Source organism: Lepidochelys olivacea (assembly GCF_965140295.1).
Source record: "Lepidochelys olivacea isolate rLepOli2 genome assembly, chromosome: 11".
Lineage (NCBI taxonomy): Eukaryota > Metazoa > Chordata > Testudines > Cheloniidae > Lepidochelys > Lepidochelys olivacea.
In genome coordinates this window covers 58562147-58581299 of record NC_140421.1, presented here as the reverse complement: position 1 = coordinate 58581299, position 19153 = coordinate 58562147, and the positions used below count along the sequence as shown (strand labels likewise).

At 40.7% G+C, this 19153-nt stretch overlaps 1 protein-coding gene across 2 annotated transcripts in view; it reads left to right on the top strand.

Moving 5' to 3' along the window:
• The window catches only part of SATB2 (SATB homeobox 2), a 161222-nt gene that overhangs the window by 78727 nt on the left and 63342 nt on the right, over positions 1-19153 (top strand). For both annotated transcript variants that reach the window (XM_084643667.1, XM_084643666.1), the window contains exon 7: positions 14317-14789. In XM_084643667.1, the coding sequence (XP_084499793.1) occupies positions 14317-14789 (473 nt within the window). The remainder of the gene's footprint in view (positions 1-14316; positions 14790-19153) is intronic.

Genomic DNA, 19153 nt, shown 5'->3' with positions numbered 1-19153 from the left:
AAGGCTCTTAAGCAAAGTAAGCAGTCATGGGATAAGAGGAAAGGTCCTCTCATGGATCAGTAACTGGTTAAAAGATAGGAAGCAAAGGGTAGGAATAAATGGTTAGTTTTCATAATGGAGAGAGGTAAATAATGGGATCCTCCAAGGATCTGTACTGGAAATTGTGCTGTTCATCATATTCATAAATGATCTGGAAAAGGGGGCAAATAGTGAGGTGAGAAAGTTTGCGGACAATACAAAATTACTCAAGATATTTAAGTCCAAAACTGACTGCAAAGAGTTACAAAGGAATCTCACTAAACTGAGTGGGTGACAAAATGGCAGATGAAATTCAGTGTTGATGAATTCAAAGTACTGTACATTGGGGAAAAAATCATCCTAACTATACATACAAAGTGATGGAGTCTAAATTAGCTGTTACCACTCAGGAAAGAGACCTTAGAGTCATCATGGATAGTTCTCCAGAAACATCCACTCAATGTGCAGCAGCAGTCAAAAAAGCTAATGATGTTAGGAACCGTTTGGGAAGAGATAAGTAGTAAGACAGAAAATATCACAATGCCACTATATAAATTCATTGTACGCCCACACGCTGAATACTGCATGCAGTTCTGGTCACCCCACCTCAAAAAAGATACATTAGAATTGGAAAAGGTTCAGAGGACAACACAAATGATTAGGGGTATGGAACAACTTCTGTACGAGGAGAGGTTAAAAACACTGTTCAGCTTAGAAAATATATGACTAAGGGGGATATGTTAGAGGGGTGTAAAATCACGAATGGTGTGGAGAAAGTGAATAAGGAAGTGTTATTTACTCCTTCACAAAACACAGGAACTAGGGATCGCCCAATGAAATTAATAGGCAGCAGGTTTAAAACAAACATATGTAAGAATTTCTTCACACAATGCACAGTCAATCTGTAGAACATGTTGCCAGGGATGTTGAGAAGGCCAAAAGTATAACTGGGTTCACAAAAGAATTAGATAAGTTCATGGAGGATAGGTCCATCAATGTCTATCAGCCAAGATGGTCAGTGACTCTACTCCATGCTTTAGGTGTCCATGAACCTCCATCTGCAAGAAGCTGGGAGTGGATGACAGGAGATGGATCATGTTCTTTTAATTCCCTCTGAAGCATCTGGTACTGGTCACTGTCGGAAGACAGGATATGTGGCTTGATGGATCATTAGTTTGACAGCCAATGCATTGGTCATGCTTCTGTTCATATTTCTTATAGGAAAGGTAAAGCTGTATGTCATTACATGTCTCTCACTTAAGTCTGTGTTGTGTGTTCATTTCACCTACTGGCTGCATATAGATGTTGAAAAGGCATGGAGAAAGAATTGACGCTTGTGGGACTCAACAAATGAGGGGTCTAGTGGTGGAGGCATAGTTTCCCACTAGCATGGTTTGGATGTGTCCCTGCAGGAAGGACTCAAACCATTTTAGCACATTCCAGTGGACCTCTGCCATCTCTCTCAGGCTAGACAGCAGTATCTTGTAGTCAACAATGTCAAATGTTGCAGACGTGTCAAAGAAGATGAGAACGGATGTCTGCTCACCATCCATTTATTGCAGGAGATCGTTGGTGGCACTAAAACTGTTTCTGACCATGGCCTGGCCTGAATCCAGATTTTGGGGACTGGATATTAGTTTAAATTAGATGTTTGTAATTGACCTGTGGCTAGATTCTCTGTGAGTTTGCTCAGAAACAGAACGTTTGACACCAAGCAGTAGTTGGCGTGAACCAATGTATCAAAGAGGGAGGGTTTCCTCAGTGTCGGTCTCTGGAAGGGAAGATTCCTTCCCTGAATTGGAATGCATTGGCTATTTCAGGCATGACTTGCACCAGAAGCTCAAGCCTTTTTTTCACCAGCCAGAAAGGGCTTGTGTCAGATTCACAAAGCTTGGGTCGGGACTCCCTTATGGTGCCCATAACTTCTTGAGAAGTGAATATACCAAATGTATACTTATTCGTGAAACTCAAATCTTTTAAAAAAGTGTCTGCAGTTTTTTGCTCTTAAAAAGTAGAGCATATAAGATGTGGAAGGCTGCTATTTAATTCATTTAAGGCAAAATATAAACCCATCATCGTAATGTAATAAGGAAGCTTCTTTTAGAATTGAGAATATTTTTATCTTGCATAAGATCAGGGCAAACACTGAGGGATCTGTTTTCCCTTTGATTTATGTGCCTATTTCCCATTAACTGTAGTGTGGTTACATGTGTGCATGGAGTATGGAAGATATACGTATAAAAATCAGAGCTCTGTTGTGTGCAACAGTGATATTTGCCCTAGCAAGAGCGATTATGTTTTAGGTTAAAAATGTCTGTGGAAGATTTTAAAATAGTTGAAGTAAAACTGTAAATGAAGTACGTAAGAGAATTAAGATACACATCTTTTCATTTTGTAAAATTACACAGGGGTCATCTGCAAATTTTGATTTAGACATTTACTATGTCGTTAATATTTACCATTGTGCAGGATGAATTGAATAGTTCCTTCTCACTCTAAATTACCATCGTGTGACTCAGAAGTGTTTTCTTTTCTCTAAATGACTCTTAGTAAAAAGATTTTTTTTAAAGTGCTCTTGGCTGAAACAAATCAAAGGAATCAAAGAGCTTCAAGGTCATTTAGTAGATCGCTTTAACTCTCTGTTGCAGAAGAAAAGCTATGGGTTTGCTATTTCATCAGGCTAGGGTGTAATGCCAGCTCCAAAGACACTGGAAACCCTTAACTGTAGTGGTTCTCAGTGTTGCCACTTCAGACTCCCAAGTGTTTCTAGCACACCACATCTTCCACTTTCTTCCTTTCTTAGAGCATTCAGTTCTTCAAGCTCTTTCTTTTTTTTTTAGTTAGTAAGTGCACAGTTAAATCATTAAGTGCAGTAAAAGCAGAGCGAGACCTTGATTTCAATCAAGAGGTCAAGGACCCAAACCTAAAGAGTTTGCCAGATAACTGTGTATGTGCACAATTTAAAGAGATTCAGCTAGTCGTTGCTGTTTGGAAGAGTATGTGTGTGTTAGTAGGAGGAGAAAAGAGAAGGTTAAGGTATGTGTGAAGTAAACACAAGCTGCTGTAAAACAGTTCAAGTGGTGTTGATTCATCAACCAAACGAGTGGGAGGGAAAACAAAAGATCCATGACAGGTACAGTTGGGTATGGAAAATAAACAGCTATGTAACTTCATTGCAATAATCTCTAGCACCCTCTGAAAGGGAAGATTTCTGCACTTAGTTTGGTGCTTTTAATTTCACATCTCCATTTCTTTGTTATAATTTCATTTCTACTTCACAGTTGGTGGTTTGTACAGTAGAACTCATTTCATATGTGAAATTAGTGAGTTTGTAAATATACATAGCCACACATCTCTTTTAATAAGAAGTAAAAAGTTCTGTTTTTTAAAAAACTGGATATAAGCAACAGTTAGATTTTAGAGTCAAATTTTGCCCTTGGATATCACTGTGAGGCATTGGGACCAGCACATACATATCCAAGGCCAGATTTGGTTAGTAGAATGTAAAAAAACAAAACAAACAAACAAACAAAAACCCAAACAAGCGAAAAAAAAAATCACATGCACTGTGGTAAATGCAAAATAGAAAGGGGCTTCTAAATTACTTTTGACGTTGCAAACTAAATGCAGTCTACGGTATTTAAATGTGTTTCCTATTATCTGCTAATGTCCGTTTTAATAAAACAGTGGGAACTAAATGGTTGCTTCTTAATCAAAACCATGATTTCCTAAACATAAGCTATGTGATTCTGTTACAAATTGCCACATATAGATAGATCTCCTAGGTCAAACTTTTTTCCCCCTTTCTCATGGAAATAAATAAACAGTAAAATAATTATACATTCTGGAAGATCAAAGTAAATATGACTAAAGCAATGCAAAAATAAAAAAGTCCTCTGGGAAAATAAAGAAGAAAATCATCAGGTTGCAGAGTATATAGTTAATGTTTAAATAAATATAAGAAAGTGAACAATCAATAATTTGATATCATTAGTAACAGATGTCAAACCTATATACAAATGGAATTGTATGAAATTTGAAGTAAACATTCTTAGTGTGCATTCTGTTGAGCTTACTGAAAATACAGCTAAATTATTTATGCTTATAATTGTTAAAAGTTTTCAGTTAGTTCAGCTCAGAATGTTAATTATCTCTTGTGTCAAGGCCATCATAGAATAAGGTTCTGGCTTGACTTTCCTACCCCTGTCTACCAGCCCCTTTAAGTTTTGAAGAAATTCATCGTTTATTCAGTAGCATAGGAGTTAGTATACATACTGATAACTGGAATTTACTAGTGTGAGAGTGGAGATTTTTCCATGTTTTCCCAGCTGTTGGTCTAGCACTCTGTATGTGTGTTTGGGCATGGGTGAATGGGACAGTAGGATGGGAAAAGATCAGGAAAAATCTTCCTAACCAGTTTGGTGTATATGATATATACTGTGTATGCCAGTGGTTCTGAACCAGTGGTCTGGGGCCACGAGCAGATTTCAGGGCAAGCAGGGCCAGTGTTAGACTCACTGGAGCCCAGGGCAGAAAGCTAAAGTCCCACTGCATGGGGCTGAAGCCTGGGGCCCTGAGTCCTTCCACCTGGGATTGTAGCTGAAGCCGGAGTAACTTTGCTACCTGGGGGGCCCCTGTGGCATGGGGCCCCAGGAAGTTACACTGCTTGCTACCCCATGATGCCGGTCCTTGCTTTTATATGCAGAAAACCATTTGTTGTGGCACAGGTGGGCCGTGGCGCTTTTATAGCATGTTGCGGGTGCCTCAGAAAGAAACATGTTGAGAACCCCTAATGTATGTAATTGTGGAAAGAGGGCTTATATTAATACAGTTCTAACTTTTTAAAAGTTGGGAAATGAGAAAGTTAAGGTTCTCAGTAACTTTCTGTTTGTCACACAGCACATATGTAATCATTTAGATCTAGTATTTGGTAGTTTAATTACCGATCAAAACTATACACAGAATGTGCAAGATGGAGTGAGTTAATGTTACTACATGTATCTTTTATTTAACTTTTGATTTTAAATTTTCACATTTTTAAGGTTACAGGACTACTTCCTCATTTACACTGAGGCCATTTGCACTACCCTAATAGTGGAAAGAGGCCTTGCAGTGAATTTAAAATTACCCCATAAGGCCCTTTGCATTCCCAGAGCAGAAGAAAAGGGCCTCATGTACATGAGAATCAGGCCCACAGTTTTAATGAGGATTGCATGTAAATCAGACAGTGATGACCTAGTCTTCGGAGGTACTGAACATAAACATCTCCTCTGGAAGTTTACGGAAGCTATGTATTCTCAGACCCTTTGAAATTTAGGATCTGAATAATTAGTTTAATATTTCTTAGCAGAATATAATATGAATGAAGCCCAGTCTTTGGTCCAAAAGTAATGAGCTCTTCTGTCAGTCTTCTCTGTGTTTGTATCAAAATCCAGCATAAATGTTCTCTTCCAGTCCATATGTAAATAAAACATAACATTTGTTCAAACGCATTGAAAGGCAAAAGCAATTATCTGCAATGAGTTAAAGCAGAAGTAATTCCATTTGCATTATTTGCTTTGTTTTGTGCATGATTCTACAACATTTAACACTGACTTACTTAGATTCCCTGTAAAAATTAAAGAATACATACATAAAAAACTCTGTGTGTGTGTGTGACAGAAATATTTCAAAGCAATCAAAAGCATTTCCAAGGAATAAAATTCATAGAAATAATTCATTGTCCAGTGTCATTTTGGTAATATTTTGCTAATGGTCTTTCAGCTATCTGTTTTTAAAAGATATATTCCCTTCCCAAGGTTAGTTTTATAGGAAAGACAATCACTCCTTCACTACTGAAAGTTTTTTAGTACTGTGAATATTATCTCTTAGCCTGAGCCCAAATTCTCAAGCAGAGGGGAGAAAGGAGAACAACAAATATGATGTGACCTTAAAACAAGCTAAAAAGTCTTTTGTTTGTCCAGATAATAAGAGTCATCTTTATCCCTAAGATCAGAAATCATCTTGGTGTAAGTTCAGAGATGTTGGCTGATGGTCTTTTTGTGAAGTGATGAATCGCTTCAATATAAATGAATTATTTCTGATTTCAGTAGGTCAGGAGCTAGCTGTTGCAGGAAAGAGGATTACACATCTTCTTTAACTGAGGATAATCTATGTCGTCTTATCTTTTTGGATCTTCTTTGTTTTTCAGATATAGTTGTAGGCGCTGTTATTTTTTGAAAACTTGTTTACAGCCTCAGACAGACGGACAGAGAATCTGTTTTTTGACCATGGGTCTTAGTTGCAGTTGCAGGATTAGAGAGTTTAGAAGCAGCAGCATTTGCATGAGTTTCCAGCTTTTCCACTCTCAGGCTGACAGAACTCAGTTTCCCATTCAAGGTAGCAACTGCCGAGGGAGCACACTGAGAATTCCTATTACTTTCTTTAAGAATTATTTTGAATTGTTCATCTGAAGCAGGTGTTTTTAGGAACTTCTTAGAAAGGTAGCAGTTCTTTTCCATCCAAGATTTTTGCTTTAAATTGGCCTATGTAGTAATGTTTTCTTTGGACTTCGACATTTCGGATGGCTAGTTACACTCATTATCAGTTTAGATACTTAAATAACTTATTTAAGAATTTGCAGTTTCTTGGGGTTTTTGCTTGTACTTTAGTTGTTGATCTGGAGCTAAGCCAAAACGAAGCCTTTCAGTTTAGCTGACAGCTCTTCCTCCTGCTATGAAAATCTGAACCTTTTCTTTTGAATTCAATAGAGTTTTTTCATTTTTTTAAAAGAAAATAAAGAAACTATTGGTCTTGATATTGTTAGCATTTTGGTGGCCCACGGAGGCTTTGAAAGGTCACAGTTCACTGAGGGATGAGCTCACATCTTTAATGCTGTTAAGCTGTAGACGATGTTCTGCTGTACTGCTTTGATGGGACAGTAGGGCATTGGTTTACATTGAGACTGCTGTATCTTTACAATGGAAAAAGATGGAGACTTAATTTTTTTAAAATCAGAGTATAGAATTGACAGAACAGGCAGGATACAGCAAACGTTATAGATATCTGAAAATTGTCTACACCTTTTCAAACCCACATTTCTTTTTCTCCTCTCCGTGATGTTATGACGTTCATTTTTAAGGACTGTGTTGTGTGTGTGTGTGGTTCTATGAGACACAACCCGCCCAATGCCTTATATTCCAGAAGCCCATAAGCAGTGGCCTTTGTGGCTGTTAAGCAGGATGGAGAGAATTAGAACTGGCTGAACTATTTTGAAATTTGAATTTTGATGAAAAAGACGTGTGTGGGAATTTCAACTTTGGAAAATGTTATTCCTATTTTTTGACTGCGCTAGAGAGAATGGGAAGTCCTTACAGCTCCAAGTGTGTTGTCACTGCTAGGTGTCTGCTAAAAAATTTAACAGATGCTCACTAAGCATGCTCAGAAGTGAGTTGTCAATTATTTACCTTTTTTCTTTTAAAAACTTTCACTTTCAAAATTAGCTAAGAGATACTTCCTCATTGTGGAGCAGTCACATGCCAAGACTGCAGTTTTGCTCAGCCATTTTTGAATTATTGGGGAGCAAAGTAAAAAAAGAAATTCTCCCCCGCCCCCGCCTCTGGTTATCCCAGAGTGTCTTATTTTTTTTTTTGAGATCTCTTTTGCACCATTCTACAGGTTAAGTAGGACACACTGCCGTTAGAATCCAGTATTTATAACTATGTGCAATCCCCCACCCCTTTAAAAAATTTTTTAAAAAAAAGGGCGTAAAACTTTTTTGGTCACAAATAATTCAAAAATTGGTTGAATGGATTTTCCTCACACGTAACAAAAAAACAAAAACGAACTTCCAGTCTCAGGCCAGCTAAGGAAATTGCAGCCCCAAAGGAGAATTTTTGAGAAAGTTAGCGTCAGGTGAACGTGAGAATGCAAAAGGAACTCTAGACCAAGTTTGAAAATCTCCATATCTGTTGCTGGGACAGAGAGTGCAGCACTGCTGTATCCTGATCATCTGAATTTCAGATTACACAAAATGTATTTCTGTCACTGACTTATATTTATTCAGCACTCCAGTTACCTGATGTTTTTAGACGAGTCTCTTGGTAAATGACATGGGTGATCCATTTCCCCTGATGATTGCTAGCAAAATCCCCATATCTGTTGCTGGGACAGAGAGTGCAGCCCTGCTGTATCCTGATCATCTGAATTGCAGATTACACAAAATGTATTTCTGTCACTGACTTATATTTATTCAGCACTCCAGTTACCTGATGTTTTTAGACGAGTCTCTTGGTAAGTGACATGGGTGATCCATTTCCCCTGATGATTGCTAGCAATTGGACTCAGAAAGTGATCACCCACAGCACACATTGCACAATTGGTCAGGTATGGTTTGGGAGGTGCATCATCCATGGTAGATCACTGCCTAATTGTAGGGAAGATGCGTAACTCCAGGACAAACATTTCTCAGAATAATTTTACACTATCACAGGCATTTCTATACAGGACAAGAACACTGGTCCGTCTAGATTAGCTGTTTCTGTAAATTTATTCTGACAATGTTTATTCTTCTTCTTCATCTTCATTTTTATTCAGTCTGACTGGCATGTAGAGCTCCTCTCTGTATCATATGGACTTACAGTTAGCATATCCTGCCTGTGAACTAGACTGCACATAGTTATAAATACTGGATTCGAATGGCAGTGTGTCCTATTTAACCTGTAGAGTGGCACAAAAGAGATCTGTAAAAATAAGACACTCTGGGATAACCAGTTGGATTCCATGGGTTGTACGTTTATAGGGTGAACATTTGGCCTAGTATGTTTAAACAGAATTAAAAGAAACAAAGTTAGAGCCAATACACTGTGAAATCTATGGGAGACTTTCCATTATTCCAGTGGATCAAGCCCTTAGTGTGTGTGTGTGTGTGAGAGAGAGTCTCTGCATCTTTTGTAAATGTGCTGATGCATGTGGGAGCTCAGAAACTAACATTGTACGAGGGCTTGGCTGTGGTGGGTCGGTCCATAACATTAGTTCACCTTGTGCCCAGTTCACCTTGGCTGCTGGTTGCACAGAAGCCTGGTGTTAATTCAAATGCACAAATAATGAAGTGGGGGTGAGTGTGAGAGAGAGAACTAAACACTGCACAGTCAAGAACAGACAGACGTGTTCTCTGTTTGGTGTTTCCATTAGGCTAGGACAGAGAATCACCTTAATGCCTCTCCCTGTGCCCCAACCCCCATTATTACATATTTGCTATATAGCTGCTGTTGGGTCATTTGCATGTTATGAGCATGGAGGCAGAGAGAGATTGTAAAAGTTAAAACTTATTATCAAGGCTGGCTCATTCTGGTCATCTGCATTTTCTCTGAGCCTATCTATCCCAATCCTGCAAGAGCAAGTGGCCTGGCCAGAGAGCAGACGGTAAATGAAGGGCTTTAGTAGACACTGAAGATTAGATGTTGAATGAAAATGAGGCTCCTCAAGCTAGTCCCCTGTACTGAAGTGGCTAAGTGGGTTGTGATGAAAAGAAATAAGTAATTACAGTAATTATAGATGAAAAGATATGACGTTACCACTTTAAAGGCACCTCCTTTGTTCTGGAATGGTTTTGTTATTTTGAAAGAGTTGGCTTGTAATTATGAAGAGAAAGCAGCTGGGTAGCCTCTGGATGTGCCACGGTAGCACTGGCTCCTCTAGGCAGAGGGTGGTTCTGTGGCTTAATGTGTTGGCCTCGCAATAGTAGAGTCATGGGTTCAGATCCTGCTTCAGTGTTTGGTGATACCTAAACCTACATGACTGTGACTAATAAGGCATGACTGATCTTTATGGTTCAGAAGTATTGCAGGGCTTAATGTGGTGCACTAACAGACCAGTGTGTGGAAACTGGCCTAGTGCAGTCTATATAGTTGGCTGTCACGAGGACCAGAATCTTTGACTTTTCTGGTCATCAAATTGAATCAGGTTTTAAATTAAGAAATAGAACGAAGAAGAAAACCACCAAAACTCTCAAATGGTTCCACTGAAAAACAGCAACATGGCACCTGCTATCCTGTGATGGCGAGTTAAAATCACAATGGAAATAAAGCAATTCTGTCTATTCTTTTTCACAACCTCCTCCCCCTCCATTACAGTGGCTGTTTGTCGGAGATCTCAGACAAAGAGTTTGTAGCCCCCCATGGAATGGAAAGGCCAAGGATTGAATGGGCCTTGGAAGATGGTCTACCATTTCCTCCACAAAGGAGGCTTACCAGTGTCAGGGAGTAGTGTGTTGGTGGGGAAGCATGTTAAGCTTGCCCTGTTGCTCTCTGCACTATACCATTCTGCGAATGAATTGAGGAATTGGTACCTAGAGCTGGCAGTCAATTCCAGTGTCATTCATAAGTCCTAAATGCACCACAGGCTGTTTATGAGAATGTTTCTGTTGACAACCAAGTAAAAAAAAAATGGGGAAAAAAAGAGGGAACGCCCTCGCTCTTCCGCCTAAAAGCATCTGATTTAAATCTATTCATCTTTTTTCATTTGAATGGAAAGTCCTTTTTCATGCTATTATCTGCATCAGCTCCCAGACTGTCCAAGATGGATTCAGGTAGACAATACGGAGAGATGTGCTTTGGTTTGCTCTTCCTCCGAATCCAGGCATCTTCCTAGTAAAGCTGTAATACTTTGACACACATGGTAATCATTACAACAGGAGAAAGGAGCATAGAAAATGGACAGTTTGCTGCACTCAGTTAGGGGATCATGTTGGTCTGTGGTTGTTTTTGGTGTTTGGTGACTTTCTAGTTAATAAGAAATGAGGGACAGAGACGACAGTTGGTCAGGAGTTTTTTGACCAACTGTTTTTTCACCAGAAAATACTGATTTGTTGAAACTGAAACTTTTTGCAGAAACTTTTATCTATTTTGATGAAACTTTCCTCACGTTCCAGGACTGAGAGAGAGAGAGAGAGCAGCCTCCGCGCCCCAGAATAGCTAGTAACGCGCTTCTTAGGGCACTCACCTGGGATGACCCAGGTTCAGATTTGATTTGGAGCAAGGACTCCACTGCAGTGGCAATAATAATAATAATAATAATATATATATTTTAAAGGCTTGGTTTCATCCTGTTGCTGAACAAAAACAAAAGTCAAACATAGTTTTCGCGAAACTGAATCACTGTTTTCTGATCACCCCTAATGAAGACTTTCCTGGAGTGCTGTGTGAGCTGCTTTCTAAGCTCTGGCAATGCACCTTAGCACCTCCTGGGCACAGACACCTTAAATCTGGCTAACTGGTGTAATAAATTTGGAAGAGTGTAGGTCAGAAAGTATTGCATTTTTATTTACAAGGATTCTTTAGGGTAATGAGCTTCATAGCTGATATTGCATACTTGCTTATTTAAATAGTTAGCCAGTATGATATGGGGACAAAGGGCACAGTTACAAGACAATCTGAGAAGGACAAATACATGCTAGGATAAGACTGTGTGTGGAATGTGTGGAAATCAGACAGTGCAAATGGAGGATATCACTTACCTATATAAAACCTGAGGCTGTGTATTGATATGGCTGTGCAAGGGCATTCAGCTTCATTATTCATATGTTGTGCCCTCTGTATATTGCCTTCTTTTTCACGTTAATTGCCATGGGGCTGCTCTTTGTCTGAGGATTATACCATGCCACCATTTCTGCATTCTCACATTGACTTCACTGCCTGGGTTGGCCCTGCAGTGCCCCTACTGGCCACAGCTTGAGATGTGACATTGGGCAGGGAGGAAGGTCTCTGAGGTGGGACAGAGCATTCTCTTTTTCGAGTGCTTGACTGGCTGGTTGTTGCTCACCTATTCAGTGTCTAATGGATCACCCTATGTGGGGACTGCAAAGAATTTCCCTCTCAGTCAGATTGGCAATGACCTTTTTCACCTTCCTCTGCAGCATGTGGGTGCAGGTCACTTGCCAGGATTATCTGTGTATATCTCACTTAGTCATTTTCCTGCCATTGCAGGGGCCTCAGGACTGGTGCTCCTTGGGACCTCCTATTCTCTGCCTGTGGCATATTGTACTCTAGCCTCCTGTGCATTGTAATACTTTGCTCGAATTTTAGTTGGGTTTAGTAGACAGGTATTGGTGGATTGTGATACATGGGAGGTCAAACTGGATGGTCTGCTGGTCCCTTCTGGCTCTATGACTCTGTGAGAGCAACATGGCAGACAATATGGGTAGTATTGTTAGAAAGTGAGTCTGAGACCACAGTGTAGAGGGAGTTGGGTAATGCATATTTTTTCCATGCAACGTGATTGTTAATGGTGACTTTTTTATTATTAAGGCAGCTAAAGTGACTAGAATCTGGTTTGTTTATGGAGGACATGTGCATTACTGTACAGCATAAAATGATGAAAAAAGGAAGCTGATAGTAAGGGGAAAAATACACCCAAGGAAACGAGTCAGATGATATGTCTGTATTCTTGTAATACCAGCTAGCACTGCAAAGGTTAACAACCTGGCAGCATTTTCATTTTAAACTTTACTTTTAAAGGGGTTTATAGCTTGGCACTTAAACCAGGTCTGAGTGGAAACTTGGCAAGTAAGGTTTAGCGCAGGAAAGTGAATTTTATTTGTTACTAAATGTTCAGAAATACTTGGTTACCTTTAAGGTTTTGGTATTCTTAGAAATTCACCAGATTCAGTGCCTTGTTCTTTTGCACTTCCCTAACTACAAAACTGCTTAGAGCTAAATTCAGCCCGCTTGAAACTGAGGTGAATTCCACTGGTGCCAATAGAATTGCTCTGAATTGACAGTGGTGTAAGTGAGGACTGAGCTTGACCTTTATTTTCTCTTCAACAAAAATACTTTGCGTGTTTGGTCTCTAGCAAATGCTAGGGTTATTTATTAATTTTTAAAATGGATTTGTGGAAGATTAATTCATGCTGGACAAGTGACTATTGCACAGGTTCAGTAATATCTAAAAAAGCTTTTGTAAATTATATGTATAGATCTGTATTAACATTGCTCACATTCCATAGTGCAAATTTGCATTAAGACAGATATGGAATCAGAGAATGATACAGTAGGACCTGGTCCTGCAAACTCTTACATGGATTGTCCTTGTGCTGTAATCCTAGTTCATTAATTGGGACTAGTCTCTTGGATAAGGGTAGGCAACACCTCGTCCATAGACTAGATTGTTGAAGAAAATTGAATGATGAAGTGTCTGTGCAATATGCTGCAATTACTGTAAAAAAGCTTGTGGTTTTATTTTCAAAATATTTTTTGTTTTGAGTGGAGCGGGTCAAATTTTTTTCATTGAAACATGTTGATTTGCAACCACAATGAAAAATTTGGCACACAATTCTCATTTTGGTTGAAATGGAATTTTTTGAAACACTGGAAACCGAAAACATTTCAGTAAAATTATTTAGTTTTTGATAAAAGAATTTTTTGTTTGTTTGCTGTTCAGAAACTGATTTTTTTTGACCAAAAGCTGCAAGGTTTTCAGGTTTTGGTTTTTCATAGAAAGATTAAATAAAAATGGAAGACATTTCCCACAAAAATAAATGGCATTGTTCATGCAGCTCTAGTATTTAGTACTCCGGTGAGATGCTGGATTGAGATCTCTAGGGTTTAAAATCCTATGTGTATGCCCAGAACTTTTCCACACTATCTCTATATAAGATAAACAAAAAATCTTCAAAGTATTGTGCAAACATTATCGATTACACAAGTTCTAATATTATTGTGACATCCATGAGATAAATCGTGGCTCATTATTTGCGGAAAACATTCCTGTGATGAGTCAATAATTTCTAGATATGTGATACTAGGTCCTAGAACCCTTTTAATCACATCATATATATAAATGCATCCAGACTGGCTATAGCTAAGTTTATTGAAAACTATGGCCTGGTATGTCAAGGTGAATTCATACAATCCTGGTCATTTTATTTGTGTGGGGTACAAGACTTTCATTTGCAGCTAGAGTCCTTGTGGTGGGACACTCTGTCCTTCATTTCTTAATAATTGCAAATTAATTTTTTTTAAAAAAAGGGGAGCTGCTGGCAGGTTTATAGGGAGGCGACTGTAAGCAGTGGCTGAAACACTGAAAAAAGATGTGTTGGTTCTTTTTGGCAGTGCATTTGCCTGTGTGTCTTTCCTGGAACCCTCATGTTTCTGCAAGTAAAGCTTGTAGAGGTGTGAATTAATAATTTCTCTGTCTGATACTTTAGCTGTAGCATTTTATTATAGGTACTAAAAATACAGTCACTTGTAATAACAGTTATAGTAACAGTCCTGCTGTAAATGCAAATCAAAATCACAATGAACTCATTTTTTCTTTTAACAGTGGAAAGAGTGGAAAGAGAAAACCTATCAGACTATTGTGTTCTGGGTCAGCGTCCCATGCACTTACCAAATATCAACCAGCTGGCAACCTTGGGAAAAACCAATGAACAATCTTCTCATGGCCAAATTCACCACAGTACTCCAATCCGAAATCAAGTGCCAACATTGCAGCCAATCATGAGCCCTGGTCTCCTGTCTCCTCAGCTCAGTCCACAGCTGGTAAGGCAGCAGATAGCAATGGCCCACCTGATAAACCAACAGATTGCTGTAAGCCGGCTATTGGCTCACCAACACCCACAAGCTATCAACCAACAGTTCTTGAATCATCCACCCATCCCTAGAGCTGTCAAACCAGAGCCAACGAATTCATCAGTGGAAGTCTCTCCAGATATTTACCAGCAAGTCAGGGATGAGCTGAAGAGAGCCAGTGTGTCCCAAGCTGTCTTTGCAAGAGTGGCATTCAACCGCACCCAGGTATCAATTTTTATTCTATTAAATAAGAAGAGCAGAGGGGAAAAGGTCATAACTTTACGAGGTTGCATGGTTATTGCAAGTCATGACAAGAAACATACCAAGGAAATATCAGCTTCTCTTTTTCTAATCTCATCTTATTGTCATCACAGTTATAAATCTTTCAAAATTTTCAAGTTAGGTTGAATTTTCAAGTTAGATGGTCAGTCTTGAGTGCTATTAAAATTATTGCAAAGTGCAGCTTATATTCTGCGTAAAGTGATATGAATTTCACTTGCAGACGGGGAGTGCAACCCTCACTGCTAGGATACCACTTCATGATAAAATAATTCTGTGGGTCTAATTTTCTGCTGCTATATGGAGGGGTGCCCCCAGAAATTTTTCCCCTGGTTCTCACTGTCAATCTCGGTGGAGCCATGCCCGCTGCAGCTGCTTGCCCCATTGCCTGGCCTTCCTAGTCCGTGCCATGTTCAGGCCCTGCTTTCCAGCCTGATCCGTCCCCATCACTACCTGTCCTTGAGGAGGGGATATGTGCTGCTGGAAGTGAGGAGGTCTCCGGGGGGCGGAGGGGAAGCCAGTGCCAGAGCCGGCCCGACAGCAGTGGTGAGGAAGAGCCCCTCCACTGAGTGAGTGTTGTTGCCACCTGGTGCATGGGGGTCGCAGTGATGATCAGGGTTGGCCCCGCAGCCCCTCCTGAGTGGTGCTGCGGCCCTCATGCGTTGGGTTACAATGGCACTCACTCAGTTTTGACCCTGTGGCACCTCCATCACAACGGAGGGGCCGTGGGGCCTAACTTGAACAGCATTGTAATCCCCACACACCAGATCACAGTGCAACTCACTCAGTTTTGGCCCTGTGGTCCATCCATCATGACAGAGGGGTCATGGGGCCTAACCTAAGCAATGCTGGGACCCCTGTACACCAGCTCACAATGCCACTCACTCAATTTTGGCCCTGTCACCACTCGTCATGATGGAGGGCTGCAGGCCTAACCTGAATGGGCAGTGGGGTGGCCAAGGCTGCTCCTCCTTGCCCCTGCCCGTGGTATGCATCGTGCATAATGTGCGCACGACTGTGGGCACCATTGGATATGACCACTTTTGACTGTGTCTCTTGTTAATTGTGGGTGCGAAGCTAGGTTAGTCAGCCATAGGAAGAATCCATGCCAGTGCAGGGGATCCCCTGTTGGTGTCAGGCCAGCATAGCAGCTCCTATTTCTCATCTCTGTTTGTAGCTGGTGTCAGGAGCATGGCTGGGTGAAAGCACACATCGTTAGGATGATCCCACACCCTACTGACGTCTGGCTCCCTTCATGCCTTTTGCAGCCTGCTCATTTTACTGCAGATTTCAGACTGCTCCAGATGGTACTGGGGACTGGATTGATTCCCATCCAGATGAGATTCAGGACTCGGGGCTGAAAAGGGCAAGCTTTGTGCCTCCCCATGAGCTGCCCCATGTGGTCCGTGTGTGTGTGCGCATGTGCACACAGGCTATTTCATGATATGCATGGTATTTACAGTAACCAGTGTATGTACAAATTACAAATATCGACTAGTTGCAAAGGAGGTATCAGTAAAATATTGCTCCAGGGAACAAAAAGTGCTTGAGACCATGGCATTGGGCCATATGTACAATGAAAGGGAACAGTCTTTCTCTGAGGAGCAGTTCTTTAGTGCTGTTTCTTCCACAGCCAGCCAGAGTTTGGCATAGTATCCCGGTATTTTGATCTTTCTCTCAGTTCCTGCCTTGCCAGTTATTTCTTTTTGTCCCTCCTAGAGCTTCCCTAGCTTCATATCTGTCATTCCTCAAATCTGCCTCCCTTGTCTCTTCCGTGAACTCTTCTTCATTGTTGAAACCTTCCACAGCTGCCTCTGCCTGACTGGCAGGAAGAGGGACATTATGCCCCCTATCCCCTTCTGCCATCAGCCTTCTTGTTTGCCTTCTTGGGAGCCGGGGGAGTCTTTGGGCTGGCGTCAGACCTCATTTCCTTGCTGTAGCATCTGCCACTGATGCCGATATTGTGGTGTTTGTGGGGGCCCCAGAGCAGCAGAGGTGAATGGGTGAGTCTGATGAAACTCTCAGAGCTGGCTTTCAATCCTGCAGATGAATAGCCACGAGGAGAGCCGTCTGCCATTTGCAGTAGACCATGTTTGATAGCATCACATTAATGGTCTCTTTCATTAATGTGCAAATAATGACAAGATAGTATCACGTGAGTGCAGAAAACCTTCTCACCTTTATGCTAGCACGTGGAATACCTGAATACATACATGTCCATAAAGGGCCTCCCATATACATTTATTCCATGCCAGTTGCCATTCACATACAAAACATGGATCTCCAACCTGTATTATTTTGTAAAAAAACTGAAGGAGTGTAGTGATGACAGGATTCCATGTTTAAAAATACAGCACAAACTTTATGTAAATAGCCCATGTGAAGCTCTAGTTCAGCTTTGCAAACAAGACAAAACACGGACAAGTGTGTGTATTTGTATCACCCCTGTCTTCTGGATCTCCACCACAGATGTTCACTGACTTCCACACACTGCACAGTGCCTTTGTCGATTCTCCTGGAGTAATGATTTTCTTTGGCACAGCCATTTTGGAAATACCATGTTATGAGGGAACTAATTAAAGTATGGAGCACATTTTTATTACTTCCCTTCTGCCAATAAATTCATAAGATGGCTACACCCAGCAAAACATGCACTTTCAGTCAACATGACTTTGAGTTCTGGGGTTAGCCTTGAGGATATCAAATGAAAACTACATAGGAATGTCTGAGTATTTCCCTTTCAAAATGCTGCTTTTAATTTGGAAAAGCTTTTCATCCTTCTGGGATCATAACCTGTTGTATATAAAGCTCAGTATAATTAAGGTAGATGGTATTGACAGAATGACATATTTTGAACTTGAACAAGAGGTCAGCAGTAATACTGCCTCTGCTGATTCTACGACTCTCACTGAATGTGAGGCTGTGTTTTAGCAAGATTGTTGAAGCTGAATGGGAAGTATGCGGTAAACCAAAACCTGATTCACAAAATGTAAAGGTTCTCGTAGAGCTTTTAGATTAAATCAGCCATTTTGCTATATCATGTAAAGGGTGACCAGATTTTGACATTGTAAAAATCCTGAGCTATGCCTATGTGTCATCTATGGAGTGCTGCAATGTCAGATATCCAGAACAGCAACAGAAGGCAGACATATGAGATAGGCCAGTCAGGCCCTTTCCGAACAATTGCACAGTCTTTGCATATGCCCATATCATCTATTAACATCTGTGGTGGAGATCCTACCACAGTTTCCTGTGGGATCATTTGAAATCTGGAGCATTTCATCTGCAGAACATTTCTTCACTTTCTTGTGGTGACCTGGGATAGGTCCAGTGGATTTAAGACACTGGACTGGGAATTGGGAGACTTGGGTTCAAGTCCTAGCTTGATTGCCAACCTGTTGTGTGACTTTGGGAAGTCACATCTGTTAAAATTTTCAAAAGCATCTAAGTAACTTAGGACCTCAAGTCTCACTGACTTCCAAGTTATTTTAGATTCTACTTTGTACGTTTTTGCTTTCTTTTTTCCTTAAAAAAAAGCATAATAACTAATATCTTGTGGGTACACTGTCTCCATGCATGTTTGTCATTCAAACCAGATGCCACCCTTCAAATCTGACCATGCATCTCTGCATTCCAGTACGAAACAAAACAAAAAAAGTGGCAGCTAAAGTCACACTTTTGCTTGGGTTATGGAAAATATCTCCAAAATTGTTTTAATGAATGAAAAGAAAATACTTGCCTTTTAAATATTGTGACAGGGTCTGGCCAGATGGCTACAGGAGAGTGATAGAAGGCAGATATATTAGCCCCAGGTTAAGAAGGTCCCTTTTCCCTAGGTAAGGTAACAGGCGCAGTTCCAGAACAAACAGGAACTTGCTGGAACCAATTAAGGCAGGCAGGCTAATTGGGACACCTGGAGCCAATTAAGAAGCTGCGAGATTCAATTAAGATAGGCAGGCTAATCAGGGCACCTGGTTTAAAAAGGACCTCACTTCAGTCAGTGAGGGGCATGCAAGGAGCAGGGAGTGAGAGGGCATGCTGTTGGAGGACTGAGGAGTACAAATGCTATCAGGCATTGGGAGGAAGGTCCTGTGGTGAGGATAAAGCAGGTGTTGGGAGGAGGCCACAAGGAAGTAGCTGGCACACAACTGTTACACGAAACACTGCAGACAGCTATGATCCACAGGGCCCTGGGCTGGAATCTGGAGCAGAGGGTGGTCCCGGGTTGCCCATATCCCCCTTCCCCCTATTGGATATAAGAGGAGTTGACCTGTACTGTGGGTCCCACCTGAGGGAAAGGTCCCTGGTCT